Source organism: Stegostoma tigrinum, chromosome 30 (assembly GCF_030684315.1).
Source record: "Stegostoma tigrinum isolate sSteTig4 chromosome 30, sSteTig4.hap1, whole genome shotgun sequence".
Lineage (NCBI taxonomy): Eukaryota > Metazoa > Chordata > Chondrichthyes > Orectolobiformes > Stegostomatidae > Stegostoma > Stegostoma tigrinum.
The window spans coordinates 13,447,913-13,466,779 of NC_081383.1; the positions used below are offsets into that span (position 1 = coordinate 13,447,913).

The following is an 18,867-nucleotide window of genomic DNA, read 5'->3' on the forward strand; positions in this document are numbered from 1 at the left end:
TATCGAGCTACACTCAGGGGAGAACAAGTGACACATTCTGGTCTCGGTGCTGTTGCTGCTAAGGCTGAGCAATCAGAGAATGATGGATTAATGAAACAAAGAACTGCAGATGCTGGAGACCTGAAACAAACACAGAAAAAGCTAGAGAAACTCAGTGGGAAGAAAGCACAGTCAATGCTTCAAGTCCAGTGGCTCTCTCAGAACCACAACGCAAGACGTTAACTCTGCTTTCTTCCCACAGATGCTGCCAGACCTGCTGAGCTTCAGTGAATGAGGGCAAATGGGTTTGAGCAATAAAGAGTGAGAGAGCGTGGACAGGAGATCGAGAGGAAGGATGGGGAATGGCAGAGGGAGAAATGGGAGTGAAGATGTGCAAAGGAAAGCAAGAGCATGGGAACGAGCAGCAGAGTGCGTGTGTGGGGGGACAACAAGCGGCAGAGAGAACGGGCATGTACAGCGGAACAAGCAGCAGAGAGCGCGGACACGGAACAAGAATGAACCGGACAGCATCTTGAATTGGTGAAAACACACGGTGAACCAAAATGCACTTCAGGTGAAACTTTGGCCATTTGAATTCAGTCACCCTGGGCACATGAGCAAAAGAAGAGATATAAGGAGAAGGGGAGAAGTGCTTACCACAGCCGTGTCTTTACTCTTTAGCGGAGGAGGAGGAGTGCTACTTGTGGAAACTAAGGAACTGGGACTATTCACTTGGTTCTTCCTTCTCATATGCAGTTTGTCTAATCCATTTTCATGTGTTGCTTGAGAAGGACTGCTGTGAGGCGATGAAGGTTCCTAAAATAGGCAACACTGCATTGTTAGTCTGCAGGAGTGAAGGACGTCTGATTTATAAAAAAAACTCTCAGCGTCAGTCTGTACAGATTGGAATGACCTTAACTGAGCCATTGGTAACAGTACTATAATGGGCAACAATGCATATTGATTTGGTGGGGAGAGTGAGTGAGAATGTGAAAGGGGGAGAAAGGAGAGACAGACATAGACAGACACAGATAGACAGAAACCTTTCATTAGGAGTCAAACAATTCTGGACAAGGAAGAACACAGCTGCACTGTGATCCTAGCCACTTGAAAAGCAAGTTGTCTCTCACCATCAATATCCACACCATTGTTTGGAGATGTAAAGATAGAAACAAAGCCCACTTTGAGACAGTGTCTTCTACCCAGGAAGGTGAGCACAGGAAAATGGAGGGGCTGTCTCACAAGACTTCCCAAGAAACACAACAATGCGTTAGGGCCAAGGTGAAGAGCTGCCATTTAGGAACAAGGCGGCAAGGAAGAAGGGTAAGAAATGAAAAAGGTTTTGGGCTGGGATTGCCTTAGTGTTACATTCCTGATATCTCCTGGGGATTGGCTGGGAAGCCTGTCAGAAACTGGGATTTGGTTTCTCAGGGGATTCTTGCTCTATGGTCCCTGTGCTTGACCACACCAAGGGAAGGAATCAAAGCACACTAAGGACAGGCCTCAAACTTACAGTCCTGCCCTGACTCATTCTCCAACTCATTGTCAATCTGAGCCAAATTCCAGTGACACACGGGGAACTTTTTTTTGACATCAACTTAGTTGCAACAATAGTCAGCAGTTAAGGACAAAGAACATGTAGAACTGAAATTGGTTTTGGCCTAAGGCTTGCGTTAAGGTGACAGTAGGATAGGACTGGAGTGTAGCAGATGGGTCAGCAGCCTTTTGGAATAGGCCTGGCCTACTGAGTGGGTAAGTCCATATGATTGTGACGTTGCACTGGAAAGAAATTGGTTACACAAAAGAAGTAGACAGCATCACTACAGTTTAACTGACATCGATTAGGCTTTTAATAAACACATTTCCTAAAGGCATGAGGTAACTTGAAGACTGTTTTTATTTAAAAGTAGAAAACAGTGAGAGCCGTCAAAGCTTTTTTGTTTATTTTGTAAACTGTACCTTAACTGTACTCTTAGTTAGAAACCAAGAAGGAAAAATGCAGTTAAGATAAATTAAGGAAAATATTTTAAATGATTTGACATTGTTCACAGTTGGTCTGGTTTGTTACCATTTTAGGAATACCCAAGTGAAACAAAGTGCAACTCCAGAACATGACAGTATTTTCGTTTTTATACAAAAGTATCAAAGATGAAGGCAAGATGTGTTGCCAGAAAGCTCTTAAAATGTTAAAGGCCTGGCCTTGCAAACAGTTAACTGACCTCATTAGAAACATCAACCACAAGATTATCATCACTCTTGTCTTCATCACTGTCCTGTTAACAAGGGAGAAAGAAAAATGTTACAACTCTTTTACTGGACGTACTTGGCCGATGTTCCTGCTATTTCTATCCTGCAGCAATCAATTAAAATATAGCACATTGTGCAATACAAAACAGATCAACAACTGACCTTGGTCATCACGAACAAATAGTATAATGGTTACATTTAAAATCAAATACGAGTGTGATGCTATCCGTTTGGGCAAAAAAGAACAAAAGACAACTTCTTTAAATGGAAATAAACATCAAAATGCTTCAATGCAGAGGGATCTGGGTGTCCTTGTGCATGAATTGCAGAAAACTCATATGCAAGTACAGCAGGTAATAGGGAAGTCAAATGGAATTTTATTAGCATTTATTGCTAAAGGACTGGAGCATTAAAAGTAAGGACGTATTGCTGCAACAGTACAAGATGTTGGCAAGGCCTCAACTAGAGTACTGTGTACAGCTTTAGTCTCCTTGCTCAAGGAAGAATGCAGTTCACAGAAGGTTCACAAGTTTAATTCCAGAGATGAATGGTTTGTTTAATAAGGGTAGATTGAGAAGTTTTGGCCTATAATTGCTTGACTTTGGAAGAATGAGAGATTGAACTATATATATATGATGCTAAAGGGGATTGACAAAGTAGACAGAGAGGTGATGTTTCTCCTCGTGGGGCAATCTAGAACAAGAGGTCATAATTTTAGGTGAAGGTGTAGTAACTTTAAAACAGAAATGAGGGGCAATTCCTCCTTTCAAAAGGACTGTGAGCCTGTGGAATTCACTTCCACAGATTGTAGAAGATGCCGGGACACTGGATAAATTAAAAGGAGGAGATAAACAAATTTTCAATTAGTAACAGGTTAAAGGGTCATCGGGAGCAGGTAGGAAAGTGGAATGAGGCCCAGGTGATATGCACATTGATTATATTAAATGCCAGAGCAGCCTCAAAGTGCTGAATCATGCCTACTCATGCTCCTAGATCTTACGTTGGTAAGTAGGACATTAAAGACTTTAATTGAAGCCCTGTAGTGCGTTCCCTCTGTATTTGATCAAAAGAAGAATGTACTCTGGAAGGAGCACAAGGACAGGAGGCCATTCATCCTACTGAGTCTATTCCACCATTTAATACATCACAGTTGCTCAGGAACTTCAATACCTTTTACCCATGCAATCCCTGTATCCCTTCACACTGATTATCAAAAACTTATCAACTTCAACTTTAAACATACTCAGAAACACACCTTTGACCGCCCTCTAGGGTGGAAAATTCTAAAGATTGATTACCCTCAGAGTAAGGAAAAAAAAAATGCCTCCCATCTCAGTTCTAAAAGATAAGCCCCTTATTTTTAAATTGCATCCCCTGGTTCTAGGAAGTCATTTTGGTCATTCAATGCACAAGTTTTAAAAATCACACCAAAGGAGGACAAAGCCTACGTTGAGCTGTGACAGTCCCTGTGGGTCAATGCAGCTCACCGAGTACAGTCTTCACTCAGCAAGTCTGGTCACTTAATAGATGCTTATGTCAGGCATAGTTTTGTGATCATGTACGGAATAACATTTATAAGATGACGACAGGTAGGAAAAGGGATGCGAGAGTAGACAGACTTGGTAATTAAGTTTGGACATCCCAACTATTAAAGGAGACTTCTTAACTACTGGAAAAAAAAGAGTATGTAGCTGCTCAAAAGCACCCACAGACACGGACTGAATGCTAGATAAAAAATAAGGAATCAATATTGCAGTACCAAAAGTGAAAGGGAATGCATGATTATAAGAATAAAAGGGAAAAGTATAGAAATCTATCAAAAGATTTCTAATCTATTAGTTGTATTTATTTGGCCGGCTCGTGCTAACGATGACAGTTCAGCTAATATACATCCATTTAAAATGCCAACTTCTGTAATGCTAATGCCCCTTCTCTGTCCATCCCAACTTGCTTTCGTGCCGCAGCCACCAGCTTACCACAGGATTTTCCACCATGTTAACTGTTTTACATGCACACAGACACCAGGGCACAGCTAATTAACAACAGCTGGCAGTCTTCACCTTAAACATCCAGCTTTTTGGGCACTGTGTCAGCAATGAAATAAAACTATTTCATCCTGGTATTAACACCTTTTGTCTTTAAAAAACACAGGATGTGTGTGTTACTGCCTTTTATTGCCCACTCCGATTTGATCTTAAGCTGCTGGTGGTGAGCTGCCTTCTTGGGCTGCTGCAGTCCACGTGCTGTGGGTACAAGAAGGGAGTTCCTGGATTGTGACCCAATGACACTGAAGGAAAAGCAATATTGTTTCCAAGTCTTGCACCCTAAGGCATGCTTACATCATTTTATCAAGGCAGTTTTTTTTGAAAAGGTAACGAAAAAGGACTGATGGCAGCAGAGCAAGTGGACACGATCTACATGGACCTCAGTAAGGCATTCAACAAGGTTCCAAATGGTACACTAGTTAGCAAGCTCAGATCACACGGAATGCCGGGAGAACAAGCCATTTGGATACAGAACTGGCTCGAAGGTAGAAGGCAGAGGGTGGTGGAGGAGACTGGATGCTTGTGATCAGCTGTGTGCCACAAGGATCAGTGCTGGGTCCACTGCTTTTCGATATGGAGATCTTGAGGTATGGTTAGTAAGTTTGCAGATGAATTGGAGGTGTAGGGGTCAGCGAAGGTTACCTCAGAGTACAACAGGATCTTGATCAGGTAGGCCAATGAGCCAAGGAGTGACAGAAGGAGTCTAATTTAGATAAACGTGACGTGCTGCATTTTGCAATGGTAAATCAGAGCAGGGCTTATGCACGTAATGATAAGGTCCTGGGGAGTGTTGCTGAACAAAGAGACCCTGGAGTGCAGGTTCACAGTTCCTTGAAAGTAGAGTCACTGGTAGACAGAATAATGAAGAATGTGTTTGGGATGCTTGCCTTTATGGGTCAGTGCACTGCGTATAGGAGTTGGGAGGTCATGTTGTGGCTGTACAGGACATTGTTTCAGCCACATTTGGAATACTGTACTCAGTTTTGGTCACCCTGCTTACAGGAAGGATGGTGTGAAACTTGAAAGGGTTCAGAAAAGATTTACAAGGGTGTTGCTGGGGTTGGACTGTTTGAAGTATAGGGAGACGCTAAATAGACTGGGGTTATTTTCCCTGTAGCAAAGTCTGAAGGGTGAACTTATAGAGATTTATAAAATCATGAGGGGTATGGACAGGGTAAACAGACCAGGTCTTTTCCCCAGGAGAGGGGAGTCCAGAACAAGAGGACATAGTTTTAAGGTGAGAGGGGAAAGATTTAAAAGGGACCTAGGGGGTACCCTTTTTCACACAGAGGGTCGTCTGTGCATGGAATGAGCTGCCAGAGGATGTGGAGGAGGCTGGTACAATGACAACATTTAAAAGCCATCTGGATGGGGATATGAATAAAAAGGGTTCAGAGCAATATGGGCCAAATTGGACTAGATTTATTTAGGCTATCAGGTCGGCATGGACAAGTTGGACTGAACGGTCCGTTCCCATGTTGTACATCTCTATGACTCTATGACACGACTTGAATGCGTAAAGGCCTCATGTTTCATGTTACCTCAACTTATTTAAACATCGACACTATAGGAAGCATGGTCTGCTGTTAGCCCAGACACTTACGAGCCTGAGAAATAAAATGTCTGCATACAATAGTTAATCGTAACAACTGTCTGTTGAATAATACCCATACCCAGATTCTTATGTTAGGGCAGCTAGCAATCATTGCTACATCAAGTTAAACATCTTGCTGGAGGCAAACTCACCAGAGCACATGGATCAGAAGGGAACATGGAAGTAGTTAGTGCTGCTCCCATGTATTTGCTACCTTTGTCACTCCAGGTGGGAGAGGGTACTGCTTTAGGAGGCACTGTCGGTAAAGCCTTGGCGAATTGTTAACATATCACATCAGCTGTAAACAGTTTTGGGATATCCAGTGGTTGTAAAAAGCTCAATATAAGATAAAGATCTTTCTTTCCAGTTCCCAACTTGACTTTGTCCTAGTCACAGAAAAACACTCCCCGTGGCACCAGTGCTAATCCAGCCTTCCTCACGCATGGGAGAGGTGATGGCCTCATGGTATTAATCACTGGACTGTGAATCCAGAGACCCAGGCAACGATCTGGGGACATGGGTTTGAATCCTGCCACGGCAGATGGTGGAATTTCAATTCAATAAATATCTGGAATTAAGAATCGGATGATGACCACAAATCCATTGCTGATTGTTGGAAAAAAATCATTCTGGTTCACTAACTTCCTTTAGGGAAGGAAACTGCCATCCTTACCTGGTCTGGCCAACATGTGACTCCAGACCCACAGCAATGTGGTTGACTCTCACCTGCCCTCTCGTCAATTAGGGATGGGCAATAAATGCTGCCTGGCCGGTGATTCCCACATCCCGTGGAATTAATAAAGAAAAAAAACCACACACATGTATCTTCAAGCAATCCAGCCAATATTGAGCCAGATCGTAGACAACTTGATTTTCTTTATCATTTTAGCTCCATTGGCATGTCGGGTCAGAATGTTTGAACTCATTTCCTGTGCCCTCTGTTGTACTACTTCAGGCTGGGCTGCATTCAAGAATAATTTCTTGAGGGCCAAGGGACAGAAAACCATGCTGTAATTTTTCTCTTTAAATTTAAAGGATAGAGGTCAGTAAAGTGGTCTTAATTATTGTGGTTGAACTGCAAAATGTGCAATAAAATCTATTCATGCTTGAATATTGAAAGAATACGTGAGAAGAGAATGGAATAGCACAGAAGAGAATACCAAAAACGGAGACACAAAATCCAATAACAGATGTGCCATTTTAATTCAATGCTGCTGTGAAGTATTCTGCAAATGAAGATGTACGGATGGTGACAAAGATCAGGCAGTTTAATTATGATGAAAGCAATATCCACAGCTGGACTTACTGCAGTAGCGACGTTAAGGGGAGATTGGGATACATGTGTACGAAGAGTGTGACGGATTTGCGCCAGTAATAATTGATAAGAAAATGAAAATCTCTCAAATCAATTAGTAATTAGGGTTCAAACTCAGGATTAGCAATATTAAAAGTGGTGAGGATTTGATGAACAGGAAAGACCAGATCAAAAAAATCTAAAAGACTTCTTGAGAAAGGGATTATTTTCAAAGCAAAATTCAACCTGTCAGTGACTATCAAAGCTGGAAAGGAATGAAGCAAACACTTAAAAGATGAGGAAAGAAGTAGAAAATGTGATTGGAACATAGTTGCCTTCCATGTGCTTGCTTGAAATTTTAGAGTGTCAACGGGAAATCAGGCAAACTACAAGTCTGCCCAAAATGAAACAAAGAACTGAGAATGCTGGAGATCGAAAACAAAAACAGGAATTAGTGGCAAAATTCAGCAGGTCGGGTAGCATCTGTGGAGAGAAAGCAGAGTTAATGTTTTGAGTCCAGTGACTGTTTTTAAAAAGTTTTGTTTTCTCCCCACAGATGCTGCCAGACCTGCTGTGTTTCACCCTCAATTTCTGTACAGATCTTGCCAAAATGCTTCATAAGAGCCAAAATTTGACAACAAAGAACAAAAGATCAGGGCAAGAGTACAGGTTTGGTCAAAGAGATAAGCAAGTGTCAAAGGAAGAGAGGGACAGAGTGACAGAGGTTGGGGGACATGACACACAACACAGGAAAGATATTCACTTTCAGAAGGCTCAAACTCCCTTGGGTATCAGCAAAAATGTATTTAAAAGGAAAATTACTATGGCCTATCTGTTAAAACAGGGATACTAGCGCACTTATCTGCAAGCTGACCAGATATTCAGTCAACCAGCTGCATTCAAGTGGAGGTCTGAACTTGCATCAGCATCAAATTAAAGAGAGAATTTGCAACTAAAAACTCTGCGTCGCATGGTGAAACACTAAAGCGACATGTCACAGAAGAATGTTTATGTAGTGTACAAAACTTATGAAGAACTTTATAAAACATTAGTTTAACCTCATTTGGAGAACTGCCCGCAACTCCAGGCTCAAAACTTTATGAAGGATGTGAAGTATTAGTAAAAGTTCAGTGAAATCTAAAGGTGGTACCAGGAAGTGAGCTTCAGTTACATGGGATAGAATAGGAGAGGCTGGGGCCATTTTCTTCTGAGGAAAGAAGGTGGAGGATAGATTTAACACAGATATTCAAATTCATGAAGGTGTCTGAACATAGTAGGGTTACCAGTAGATAAGATTGGTCCATTTAGCAAGAAAAAATGTCAAGGACCAGGCAAAGCTGATTTAAAGAGGATTGGCAATAAAATCAAAGGCTCATCCCTTCCACATAGTGAGCGATTAGGATCTGAAAAGAGACTGCCAGAGAGGGTACGGTAGAGGCAGATTCAATTGCATCTTTCAGAAAGGAATTTGATAATTATCATAAGAGAAAACTTTGACAGTTTTGGGGAATAGGAGAGGGCACAAGATGAGTCAGGGTGGTCTTACAGACAGCTAGCACAGATGTAACAGGCTGAATTCTCTCCTGCAGTGCTGCACCCATTCTCTGATTCGATATGGAACCAGAAAAGCACTAGTAGAAAGGAGCGCCATATTTCAGGACATTGTGATGTGTTTCTCAGAGGTGTTTATAGCACACTTTACTCACAAGATGGCAGTGCAGAACTATTTATCTACAGCCAGATAACCACACAGCAGAGCTTGTATTCATGAGCAGCGCAATTAGATCGCTGCAAGTAAATACACTATTTACTTTTTAAAACTTTTACTCTAACCTCAGTTGCAGGTTTCTCACGCTCCCTTCTCCAAACTCGAGTCGTCTGTAAAAGCAGACACGTGAAGAAGTCACCTTTCTGCGACACAACTGAAGCAATATTGAGGAGACATTCTGCTCCCATACTCTCAAAGTTCAGACTCATTCAGAAATGGAATTGGCAAATCGGTTAGAAAGAGCACTAACTTACACAGCTCTTTCACGTACAATCAGTTCAATCAAGGCATTCAAGAGGGCATTGGGTAAATAGGTAACTGGAAACAATGTGCAAGGGTATGGGCAAAACGCAGGAGTATTGTATTAAGTTGCACTGGTCATCTGGTGAGCTAGTACAGATAGGATGGGCCAAATAGCCTCCTTCTGTGCTATAACACTTCAGTGATCCAGTGCTGTGAAAGTATAGGATTCTAGGCACTATTCCACACTGCATCCCACACTCTCATCCAGGCTACTGTTGCCTATATTCTAATTATAGATGGCATATAAATAAACACACTCTACGCAGAGGTCACCAGACTGAGCAATAGCAGGGAAGTTGGACATCAAGGGACTGCTCAAAATGCAATGTGCATGTCTTAAATTAAATGGTTTCCTTTGAAGAAAGCTCTCCCTTTAACAAAATAAAGAATTGGCTAAACAATGGACAAAGTACAAATTTCAAACAATTTGACCATTCAGCTGGACAGAAAAGGAAGACAGGGCCAGAAAAGATCAACGAGAAGACAGGCACAACAGCTACTTCCTAGTGACGGAGTTCAAGCACATCGTAGAAAAGAGAAGTGAAAGTCAAAGAGACAAGGGCAAAGGTCAATGGCAGCAAAAAAAAAAGGGACCATGTCAAATCAGAGCGGAGCAAATTTCACACACGATCAAACATCCATCCAAGTCCTTTGAGGAAGTTCTTATTTTGTCCAGACGTTTCAAAACAAGGCAGTGAACAGACCATGTCAAGTACACCGTCGAGCAGCAAGAGAACCTGGTGCTTTACGGGCTCCCTGATATCACAAATGAAATCATTTTCAATTGATCCAATCACCAAGTCATGTTCCTGCGTCAAATCAGTTCAGCAGGAAAAGAGAAAGACTGTACAGCAACAGTGGTTTCCGATCTATTTCATAAATCATGCTGATCGTAATCTATCGCCTTATTAAAATGTGACAATAAAAATGTTAATGCAATGTTTGTTTATCTACTAAAGCTGTTCAGCTGCAAGGAATGGTTGAGATCCTTCTGACTGCATTTGCATGGAATGTAAATTGACCACTGGATTCGATTTTCTTTTGGTGGGGGAGGTGGGGGCAGAAGAGCACCTCACTGGATCAAACAAAGCATAGTTACGATAATGAGAGCAGGATAATCCTTTTGACTACATGAACTTTATTGAGTGGCGTTGATCTACTTAGTTTTATATGATGAGAAGGGCGAAGGGCAGAACAATGCAACAGATTGAGAGGGAGCCCGAAACAGGGAGCACAAGGAGGGGCAGGGAATGCAAGAGGGAGGGGAGGGGAACAGAGCGCCTAGACAGGGAACTAAAGAGAGGGGGTAGGGAGGCAAGGAATGCAAGGGGGTCATGGAGTAGAAGCGAGAGGGGGAAATGGAGGCAGGGAGCACAGTACAGGGGAGGGAGGGGAGGAAGCAGGAGATGTGGGGGAAGGGGTCAGGAAGCACAGAGCTAGGAGGGGAAAGACAGCAGAGAGCAAGGAGGTGGAGAAGTAGGGGCAGTGGGCGCAAAAGAGTGATGGAGGAGAGTAAGTTGGGGGGGGGGGGGAGGAGATGCATGGAGAGGGAGCACATACGCACACTGCTTTAGAACTCAATGATCTTGGAGTGAGTGGTGAGGACAGCAGGTATACTTTCATAGATTCTTCATCATCAAGTACATTCTGTACCTGGATAGGCAGATTACTGATCCCTTAGGGGATCGAGGGACCTGGGGAATGTACAGGCAAGGGTTTCTATAGAAGTTCAGTCATAACTCTATGCAATGATGGAGCAGCTTTGAGAGTCTATATAGTCTTTTAACCCAGTTCTTTTACATCTTAGTTATGCTTTTTCTGATGGAGGAGGCAGTGAGCTGACCTGATAGACTTAAATAGGACATTAAAGCATCTTCTGAAAGAGCGTGCATGTGGAATTGGTTAGTGGTAATCACAAGAACAATGATGGACTGGGAACACTCTTCCACGAAAGTTTGTGTATCAGATTTGTGTTGAAATTTGTGGATTCAAAGCCTGAAATTTTTCGGGGTCGAACCTGAACTAATTGGGAAACTGAATCTTCAGGTTTCTAGTGAAAAACAGATGCTTATTCAAAATCAGACAAAAAGACATAACCACCAAAACTAGGATGAACCAGTGGTGCAGAGCAAGGCAGTCTGAAGAAATACAAAGGTTGAATCTAGAAACTAATATAAAAGGAAAATAAAGGTTACTTCAGTTATTTCAAAATGAGTGGATTGGCCAACACCAGCCACGCAGTGCATGGTTACTGGCAAGGGTTCATATAAAAAAGGTGTTTCTGGTGGATTCCCAGCTGCAAAACCATCATGAGCTGAGCTGAGAAGGTCCTACAGCAGTTCACCGTTTTAACAGAGATTGAGCCTATGGAACTGGAGTTGGAAGAGTGCTGCTCTTGATCAGAGAAATCACGGTTAAATCCTTGAAGGGAAGGAACTGGAATTCTATTTGAGAAATTCTGAAGGACTAATGTGCCTCAAATTAGTGCAATTTGTGGACTGCCAGTAAATCAGGGAGATCTATCTGCTATTTAACTTTTTGGAGTATTGTGTGCAATTCTGGTTTCCCTGCTACAGGAAAGATGTTGTGAAACTTGAAAGGATTCAGAAAAGATTTACAAGGATGTTGCCAGGGTTGGAGCGCTGGAGCTACGGGGAGAGGCTGAATCGGCTGGGGCTATTCTGCCTGGAGTGTCAGAGGCTGAAGGGTTACCTTATAAAGGTTTATTAAGTCATAAGGGGCATGGATAGGGTAAATACACAAGGGTTTTTTTCCCCCCAGGGTGGGGCAAATCAAAACCAAGGGGGCATGGGCTTAGGATGAGAGTGAAAAGATTTAAAAGAACAAAGAGGGGAACATTTTCACGCAGAGGGTGGTGCATGTATGGAATGCGCTGCCAGAGGGAGTGGCGGAGGCTGGTATAATTTCAAGGTTTAAAAAGGCACTTGGATGGGTACATGAAAAGGTATGGTTTAGAGGGACATGGGGCAAAATGCTGACAAATGGGACTAGATTAATTTAGGATATCTGGTCAGCATGGACGAATTGAACCAAAAGGGCCTGTTTCTGCACTGTACATCTCCATGACGAGGTGTATTTCATTGAAATTGTGGTCAATACAAACATTCAGTTACATTGAACAATCAAACCACAGTCAATACAAACTAGAGCAAAAAGTTAGAAGTAAAGAATGAAATCTTGTCCCTGGATCTCCTTTTTGGGAGTCCATTGGTAAAAATTTGGTTCTTTGAGTTTTATTGTTAGCCACGGGAATGATAACACACACGACACATCCCTGCATCCCAGAGAAAACCACGTGATTTCCGGAATGAGGCAAGACCAAAAAATTTTAAATCCTCAGCTAGTTTGGGAGGTGGAGAGAGAAAGGAGAGGTGAGGGAAATCAGTAATGTTGGAGAAAGACCCAAAATAGAAAACGGCAGACTTACATAATCGTTCAATGAATCGCGTTCCTCTGTCTTCTTCTTCTTCAGATGGTTGGGGTATTCAGTGGAGTTCCTTGGTTTGTCTCCATTGGATGAATGTACAGAGCTCTGCACGAGACAAAATGAAGGGGAGGTGGGTGTTGGAAGGGGAGCAATTAAAAATAACAGGCACATATTTTCGGCTGCTGTTCACACAAGCAGAGTTTCAAGTCAAATCTTTCTTCAACACCTCAACCCACGGCCGGTAGTGAAAAATGCACATTTCGGTGATGTTTCAAACCTTGGTGGAACGTATCTAACAGAAAGTGAATATTTTGCTGCCCCTTCTAATCAAATACTTTCATCAAAGAAGGCCCTTGAAGCCCAATTCATCTCTTCGAAAAAGTTTGTTCAGTCAATTAGACCCTACCCCCAAACACTTGCTCCTGCAAATTTGTAGGTTTCTTCCCTCTATCTTTTCATCTAATTCCTTCCTCAATCACCATTTAAAAGGATATCCCAATTCCTAAGGACATTAAGCCCTTTTACCACAAATACTAGCAGCCTTTGCATACCTGAAAAGGTTTGTTTTCAGATTAAAACAAAATCAGGCATCAAGGCTAGGTTTCTAGTCCCAAATATAACCAGTCAGTAAAATATAACTCAGCATTACATGTTTTGACTATGAGAGGCAGCACAATAGAGACTGATTTCTGATCTAGCCCAAAACACAGCACATAAAGTTGCTTGCTAAGACTCACTAGAAAGTAATCACAAAGTGTACCCTGTCTAATTGACTGGTTCATCTATTGTTTGTAATGTCATGGAATCTTCAGGACTTAGAAGTCAGCCATTCAGCCCATCAATTCCATAACCGGTTGCATGACGAATGTATCTGGGGGCCAGGCAAGTGAAAATTTCCTGTTTCTCTTTCATTAATGCTTTGGAACTTTTCATGCCCAATCAGATTGCCAAATGACATCAATGAAACAGCAGCTTCTATAACATCACAGCACCAAAGCCTGCCCACCATTGACAAAGTCCAGGCCAGCAGTGCTACAGAATATTCTAACTCACCTGGGCAGGTGCTATTCCAACAACTTTCGAGAAGCTCACAGAATCCTTACAGTGCAGAAAGAGACCATGCAAGCCCATCAACTCTGCATGGACCTCTGAAGAGCATCCCAACCAGACCTCACCCCTTACCCTATCCCCATAACCTCGTTTTTACCCTGGCTAATCCATCTAATCCAAGGGGAGGGTCACCAGACCCAAAACGTTAACTCCTTTTTAGCCTCCACAGATGCTGCCAGACCTGCTGAGCTTTTCCAGCAACTTTGTTTTTGTTCCCGATTTACAGCATCTGCAGTTGTTTTGGTTCTTAATCCAAGGGGAGAATGTGCACCCTCCACAGAGACAGTCATTCAAGGCTAGAATTGAAACCAGATCCCTGGTGCTGAGGCAGCAGTGCTAACCAGGATGCCACCCTACCAACTGTATCCATGACTAAACAGCCTGACCAACTGGTACTTTCATGACTTTGGACATTCACTCCCTCCACCACCACCGCAGACTAGCTGCAGTGCGTACTATCTACACGACGCAATAAGTCACCAAGGCTCCTCCGATGTCATCCTCCAAACCCATGGGCCCTGAATACACGACCTCGGGAGATAGCATCAATTTTATAAACTGCCAGCTCACTCCTTTACAAAGCAGTTCTATGCACCCTCAACATCTTTAAAATGAGTAGGTTGCTAATGTGTTTCCATCGGTAACTGCAGCCCTTAACAATAAACTTCAGAATTACAGATGGGTCAAACGTATTGTCACCCTTCTCTAACACAGCACGTGGCTGGGAGCCTACTGGGTTGCACTTCTTGTATTTCAAAAACAGAGCAGCTCCCAAGTACAAGAATCAAGTTTCCTTTCAACAGCACGCACAACCATTGAACGAGGTGCCTGTTCATTGAGCTGACTGCTGTCATCCACTTTGCTCAGAAAAGGAAACTCTAATTGTAGCACAGAGATCCCCGAGTGGCCACAGGTCCCATTTACAGCCAAAATATTCGCAATTCATTTCAGCCAAGTCACCTGTGGCAGGCAGCAAGTAGTTAACTCTACAAATCCAGAGTGAATACATGTCTTAAGTCATGCAGCAACATCAATGCCAGACTCACATGGAGCTGTGTTATCACAATGGCTTTACTGCCGAGGTCTGGCGAAGTGACTGAAATGGGAGTTAAATATTTTATGGTTTGGCTGGAGGGCGTTGTTTCATCTGCCTGTGCAAGACTGATCCTGATGGCTTAAACCGCCTGTTAGATTGTGTTGTTTCCAACCCTGTCACGGTCCCCAACCCCCTCCACCACCCCCTCCGCAAACTCTGCCATCCCACTCCTCTGACTCCCACAGGCTCTTAATTCACTGCCACTGCACTCTGCCAGTCAATTGGGCATCGATTTTCAGCAGTTTAAAAATCAGAGCTCAGAAATCACTTTATCCTCCTGTGAGGTCTCGAGACAGCCTCTCACAGTTGTTGCTCGAAGGCCAAGAAACTAGGCCACGGCCACAGAGCAAAATCCTTTAATTCACGAAAAATCAAATGCGCTGTGTTACTAGCTTCAGGTGTATTGTGCAAGACTTCAATGGAACTCGATCTGTCAGATCCTTTGGTCTAACCTTTCCGGCTGGCCCTCTGCCAAGCATTGAAAAGGTGTACTGTACTAACATTGACAGCACCGGGCTCATATAAACACATTTCTTTCCTTTACTCCGACACCATCTTTCCTGAAGTGGATCATTGTTACAAAGATGGAACAGCACAGTTAACCAAACTGGACAGTCTCTGAACATTCTATGCTAACTTCTCAAATCAAATCAGGCCCTTTTGTTCTCTCATTTATCTCCTCACCTTGCCTGGTGCAGAAATGAAACTCATCAATATAAAGAGAGTTTCCAAGAAATTCAAACATGTCTTTACCAGAGAGAGCAGAACTCACTATCACAAGGAACGGCTGAGGTGAGCATTACTGATGCATTGAAAGGAAAGCCTGGGAAGGGGATGAAGGAGAATGAATCAGAGGGGCTCTGCTGGTGGAGAGGACAGGAAAGGGACATTAACACCACTATGGACAGCCTACGCCTACTAGCTTATTTCACTGAAGGACTGATTTATGTAATCTTATGTTAGCAAAATAAGTGCAACAGGATACGTTTCAAAGACAAGGTCATCACTTATTTTATTAGTTCATAAGCTACAACTTTGAAGCAGAAGTGGGCTGGCCAGTCAGCCCATCAAACCTGCAATGAGGTTATGATGATCTGATCATTCCTTAGCAGCTCTTTCTGACTTTTGCCCCATATCCCTCGATCCTCCCACTGATTAGGTAAACTTAATTCAGAATGTGCATGGTTGTGCATATGCAAGTGTGCTTACATGCACGGCATGTGTGTCACACATCGGGTGCCTGCTTCCCCCAGGTTATTAGCAATTTTTCTTTAAAAAGCCTATTTTCTAATCAACCTGTTCTGAGATGTTGTGAAATATCCCTGCAGCAAGTGGGACTTGAATCCAGACCTCTCTACCAATGCACCACAGGAGGGCCAATAAAAAAACAACTCTCATTCCGTGATCAGGAATCGAACCCAAGCTGCAGCGGTGACAGCATCGAATTCTAACCACTTAACCATCAGGAAAGGTCTATCAGCAGGTTATTAAGCATAGGCATTAAACAATCCCACCTGACAACAAATTCGGGTCTGGCCCCAATTTACACTCCATTAATTACAGAGCGGTCTGAAGCACAAAAAAGAAATGCAAGAGTCAGGATTAGCAAAGTGGCTTCTTTGTTCGTTGCAAAATTCCATGGCTTTATCTTCCTAGAGAAAGAATTATCCAGGAGCTTTCTTTCCAAGTATCCAATAAATTCTGCAGCACTGACCAACTCATCTAACCACCTGGCTCCACTGTGAAATTTAAAATATTGTAAGGGCAATGGAAATATGACAAACAAAATAAAATACCACAGCTGGTTGTGGTAGAAGACAATGTTTTCCCTTGGCATGACTGAGAAAGCAAATATGAGCAAAGGGAGGTTGGCCCAACCATTAGCAAAACCATATTTATTGCTGGAAGGTAATCCGCCTTCTGCAACTCTGCACACATACTGTTGTAGAAGGCAGCTGGCCTGAAAGAGTTAACTCTGGCATCTTTGTACAAGTCTGCCCACCAAAATATACAAGAACATCCGTGGGACAAAAGTCATTTCTAGCTACCTGTAATAGTTGCTCCAGTCTGTTAAACAAACGGCTACAGGTAATTGACAAGGAACTCCAAAGAGGTGTCAGGTTAACCTACATCTCTTACACAGTATAAAATAGTTAATCAATTTGAAGGAAATGGAACCTCAATCTTCATTAGGATGGAACAAACTACAACTAGTTAGTCAAGTATGTGCTTCTTCGGGTGAGGATCCAATGGTTAATCTTTCACTGCTTAACACACTCCATTGTAGTGAGCATTGTGGGTGGGTCTTAAGATAGATTTGTGGTGGAAAAATTTACCCAAAAGGAGATCAGAGCAAAGCCAAGGGCCAACGTGGGCATCTCTCATGACACTGAGTGGAAGAGAGCTCTGTTTCACCATTAGCTCTTTTCTTGCTAACTTACACTGCTTCCTTGTTCAAGATATGCTTTGATTCTAAAAATTTTATCCACACTTCAAATCCATCCTTATGGTGACCCATCTTAGTCACCTCCTCCAGTGCATCTTTCCATCCAAGATTTCTGCATCTGTTTAAATTCCAATTCCACCCTCTTGAGCAAACCAGCAATTTGGCCATCATGCCTTTAGTTGTTTGAGCACTTCCAAAATTACCTCTTTAAATCTCATCTCTCTTCTTACTTTAAGAATCCTCTCTCTTCGAATAAGTTAAGGGGTGTAATTTCAACCTTCGCTCCAGGACATTTTTGTGAAGCACCTTGGCATGTTTCATTATGTTAAAGGGGCCGTAAACAAAAAACCCCAAGCTATTGGAGTAGACTTCTCATTCCGGAACAGGAACCAGACAGTGCACATTCCAACTATCATTGAAGGTATCAGAACGCTTACATTTTACTGCAGCCACTGAAGTGATAGTTTGAAGACTTTTGAGTAACAGTACTGCTGCAGTTGTTGGAACTTCCAATTCTGCATAACTCAGTTACTATGTCAGCCAACATAACAACTGCTGTCTTATTCAAAATGTTTGAGTATCTGCATCAATTCCAAAATTCCACCCACACCAGCACAAGAAACTGGAAATTGGTACAAAACCCCAGGCAACAGCAAGATTGGGTTTAATTTTAAAAACCCAGAAAAATAAATTTATATTGCATCTTTAAATGTAATAAAATGTCCCATGATGTACCTAGGTACCTGCACCTTGGACGGCACCATTAAAAGCAGCCATTGTAAAAAATGCCTCACTGTACTCCTGTACTGGAGTACATGTGGCAATAAAAGGATATTTCCATCGCAGAAGTGTTATGAAATGAAAATGATACTGAAACACATTAGAAACTAGTTACCATGAGCCTGGTTGACTTTAGAAGGGAAACCTCAAAAAGAGGGGGAAAGTGAGGCAGAGGGGTTTGGGAAGGAATTCTACAGCTCAGAGGAGATACCTGAAGGATTAGCTGCCTACAACAGAACTACCTAATGCATGAACCATAGCACCAAGCTGCTACGCGCACTGTTCTTTACAATTATGGGTTGCTTGGCAACACACTAATCCTAAGGCCAGGCCCACCGCTAAATGAGCCAGCCTAAGAACCCTCCACTCCACTCCCCACCAATTCCAGCCTCGGCCACACAACCCTCTCCCCCGCTATCATGCCCATTCTATCACTGACATTACCAGCCTCCCACCACCCCCTCCAACTGCTGGGGGGCAACACTAAAAATGAGCAGGATATTGCCCCCCACCCCACCCCATGCAGGAATCAGGTCAGTTGCAGGACAGGAAACAGATGAAAAAAGAGAGAGAGCAAGAGAAATATCAAGGACAGGCTGCAACAGGGTATTATACCTCCCTCCACCCCCTCAAACCATGAGCCTTGGCCCTCCCCGTCACACCCCATCCGAAAACATAGGGGACCCTGGTATCACGCTCCTGCGCCTTTTTATCATTTCAGAGCCAGTCACTGCTCCGCGTTTGCACTCCCACCATC

The 18,867-nt window shown here is 42.9% G+C and overlaps 1 protein-coding gene across 1 annotated transcript in view; it reads right to left on the bottom strand.

Annotated features, from left to right (window-relative positions):
• Positions 1-18,867, bottom strand: part of LOC125465749 (transducin-like enhancer protein 1) — a 177,065-nt gene that overhangs the window by 41,627 nt on the left and 116,571 nt on the right. Inside the window, 3 exon segments of the mRNA XM_048559527.2 lie at positions 637-795; positions 2,199-2,252; positions 12,679-12,783. Coding sequence (XP_048415484.1) covers positions 637-795; positions 2,199-2,252; positions 12,679-12,783 — 318 coding nt within the window.